At 47.8% G+C, this 3,416-nt stretch overlaps 1 protein-coding gene across 9 annotated transcripts in view; it reads left to right on the top strand.

Annotated features, from left to right (window-relative positions):
• Positions 1–3,168, top strand: part of ARMCX1 (armadillo repeat containing X-linked 1) — a 4,243-nt gene extending 1,075 nt beyond the window's left edge. For 3 of the 9 annotated variants that reach the window (XM_024746561.1, XM_024746558.1, XM_024746562.1), the window contains exons 3-5: positions 106–264; positions 908–1,022; positions 1,276–3,168. In XM_024746561.1, coding sequence (XP_024602329.1) covers positions 1,406–2,770 — 1,365 coding nt within the window. In that variant the 5' untranslated portion in view covers positions 106–264; positions 908–1,022; positions 1,276–1,405 and the 3' untranslated portion in view covers positions 2,771–3,168. The remainder of the gene's footprint in view (positions 1–105; positions 265–907; positions 1,023–1,275) is intronic. The other 6 variants (XM_024746563.1, XM_024746559.1, XM_024746560.1 and 3 more) reach the window with 4 other exon arrangements.
• The last annotated feature ends 248 nt before the right edge of the window (positions 3,169–3,416 follow it).

Raw genomic sequence — 3,416 nt, 5'->3', positions numbered from 1 at the left:
AGGGGGTGGATGGACGCCCTTGCTTGAAGAGGGCTGCTGTTAGCGGAGTCCTGAGAAGTGGGGATAGGGTGAGAGACCAAAAGGTGAAATTCGTTTGACAACCAGGACCTTGGATTCGGAAAGGCTGGTATTGGGACTGTCTGAAGTGCTGTTCTGTCTGCCTAGCAGTCTGTCTCTGCCCTGTCGCCTGTGTCTTTGGATCTTGCGGCTGAAGGCCAATCCAACTCTAGGAGCAGGAAGAAGAGGAAAATTGTCCAGAAACAAGTATGTCAGAGTGAGATGGTGGCACTATTTAGGGATCCCTGGGCTGGAGAATGGTGAAGACTGCAAACTCCAGTGGGCCCGTGGACCTCCCCCACATACCCCTCCTCCTCTCCTCTCTGGACCATTTTGGAGCTTGCAAAAGAAAGTGCTCTGCACGGAAAGAAGTGGCTGGGAGGACGAAGATGTCACGAGAGTCCTGGGGTGGGGGTGGGGAGGACCTTTCTCCAAATTACTCTTTGGTACCAGAGTTGTCAGTCCTTAGGTTAGGTGGAGGCGGAAACCGAGATGAGGGAGGAAGGAAATTGCTCCCGAGCCGTGGATATAATGGGTGGGGGTAGGAGTATCCTGGTACCTCTGGGTTGGTGGGGGTGGCGGAGGCAAGGGCGGAGTTCGAGACTTCTGTGCATTTTACGCCTGTCTGGCTTCTAGACACTCTCCCTCCACCACTCGGGGGGGCGGCTCATAATGAACTTCAAAGCCGCAGCTCAGTGAGGAGAGCGGGGGAACCGAACGTGGGAAATATTGGGCTCCGCGGGACTAGGGCCAGTGATTCCGCTGAGGAACGTGTGTCCTGTCCCGGATGAGGTTCATCTGTCTGTCCCAGGAGCTCTCAGCACCACTCCCCCCACCGCTTTGTATGCAGGTTTGCAGGACTCAGTGTACTTCTAGGCAAGAAATAGAAAGAAGAAACTGCCTGGACCCCTGAGGGTGTATGTGGGGCTGCCACTGCCCCCAGGACATCTGGAGGGGCAGGGGAGGTAGGGAACTGATTAGCTATCTTAAATTTAACATACTGGGGTGGGGTGGTTGAACATGAGGTTGGAGAATCTGGAGGTGGGGAAAATTTTCAAAATTACCTTCCTGATTAAAAAAAGGGATCAGTGATCTACCCTTGAGTCCCTGCCATGTCCCCATTTGTTTTGTCTCTTTGTAGGTCTGTAGTTCAGTCTGTCTGCATGCAAAGGCACAGAAGGAGGAGACTGAAGCCTCAAATCTTTCTTTCATTCTTAGGTCCCCCAGTATCTGTAGCTGCAGCAGAGCCTGCTGGCTGTAGCTGAAGACTCCACAGCCCCCTCCCCCTGCCCCCTGACTTGGGAGCACTCTTCTGGCCAGAGCAAACCCTCCAGACACTCGTGGCAGCATGGGCCGAACTCGGGAAGCTGGCTGCTTGGCCGCTGGTGTAGTGATCGGCGCTGGCGCCTGCTACTGCGTGTACAGACTGACCTGGGGAAGAGATGAGAGCGAGAAAATCTGGGACGACCACGATGACGATGAGGAGGAGGAATCTAGCGATATTGCAGAGACTGGGAAAGGAGCTAAGGCTAATGCTGGGGCAGGGGCTGGAGCCAGACTTCAGGGTGACTCAAAGGCCAAGGCTGAGGTGTCCGTGGAACTCAGGAGTGGACCTGATGTAAAGGCAGAGGCCCACTTGAAGGCCCAGAGTGGAGGTGGCCTAGAGGCCAAGGCCAGGGCCCTTTTCAGCACCCTGAAGGAACAGGCAAGTGCAAAGGCGGGCAAAGGGGCCAGGTTGGGTACCATCTCCGGAACCAGGACCCTTACACCTGGTTTACCCTGCCCAGGAGTCAGGGGTGGAGGCTGCCACCCTGTGAGGAATGGAGCTAGGGCTGGGGGCAGGACTAGTGGCAAGTCCAAGGGAAGGACCAGAGGTAAGAGCGCCAGGACTCCAGCTACATCATGGCCTGTTCGAAGGGGCAAGTTCAACTTTCCCTATAAAATTGATGATATTCTGGGTGCTACTGACCTTCAAAAGGTCCTTAACATCCTAGAAAGAACTAGCGATCCTTTTATTCAGGAAGTAGCCTTGGTCACTCTGGGTAACAATGCAGCATATTCATTTAACCAAAATGCCATTCGTGAATTGGGTGGTCTCCCAATTATTGCAAAACTGATAAAAACGAAAGATCCCATTATTAGGGAAAAGGCGTACAATGCCCTTAATAACTTGAGTGTGAATGCGGAAAATCAGGGCAAGATTAAGACATATATCAGTCAAGTGTGTGATGACACCATGATCTGTCGTTTGGACTCAGCTGTGCAGATGGCTGGTCTAAGGCTGTTAACCAACATGACTGTGACAAATCACTACCAACATTTGCTTTCCTATTCTTTTCCAGACTTTTTTGCTTTGTTATTCCTGGGAAATTACTTCACCAAGATTCAGATTATGAAACTAATCATAAACTTTACTGAAAATCCAGCCATGACAAGAGAGCTGGTCAGTTGTAAAGTACCATCAGAATTGATTTCCCTCTTTAATAAAGAATGGGACAGAGAGATTCTTCTTAATATCCTTACCCTATTTGAGAATATAAATGACAACATAAAAAATGAAGGGCTTGCCTCATCCAGGAAAGAATTCAGCAGAAGTTCACTTTTTTTCTTATTCAAAGAATCTGGAGTGTGTGTTAAGAAAATCAAAGCATTAGCAAATCACAGTGATCTGGTCGTGAAAGTAAAAGTCCTAAAAGTATTGACCAAACTTTAACTGGGGGTCTGTCCAAAAAAATACTGAGGTAATTTTTTTAGTTTGCACTTGGGAACAATGCATTTTGTAAATTCTTTGCTTTTCACTGTGCTTATATGTCAAAGAGATCCTTTCAGCTGCTATTTTGGAATAATGAATATCACATATCAACAGTGATGCTGGTTGTGATGGTTGGTTTTAGGCTAGACCATTTTAAGGATGTCAGATGAATACTAGAGCTTGTACAAAGAAAGCATGTATTGATTCCATCTTGCTACCTAGATTGAGATATTTTTACTCTTTCCTCTACTTAAACTGACAACGAACTAATCACGAATAAGCTGTACTTTTGTATTGGTTTACATTTGTTAATCTTGTGTTTCATCAATAAAGTTGTGTGTTTTAACCAGCAAAAAAAATTATGTTCTTGAGTTTATGATATATTTGGAGAGGCAAGATGTATGGAAACAAAAAGATACTAACAAAACTGAGAACCTCTAATCATGGCCATCTGTTTCCTATTTCTGCAGGCAACAGTGCTCTCTTCCGGATGCTTAAGTAGAACTGGGCATGAAGGATGGGATAAAAACAGGGCGGAAGGGCATTGGAGGAAGGAGGAGTGATGGGAAGAAAGGCATGGAGGTGGGAATTTTTCTCCACAGAAGAA

The sequence above is a fragment of the Neophocaena asiaeorientalis genome, unplaced genomic scaffold (assembly GCF_003031525.2).
Source record: "Neophocaena asiaeorientalis asiaeorientalis breed wild unplaced genomic scaffold, Neophocaena_asiaeorientalis_V1.1 scaffold406, whole genome shotgun sequence".
Classification (NCBI taxonomy): Eukaryota; Metazoa; Chordata; class Mammalia; order Artiodactyla; family Phocoenidae; genus Neophocaena; species Neophocaena asiaeorientalis.
This window is presented reverse-complemented; position numbering and strand designations above follow the sequence as displayed.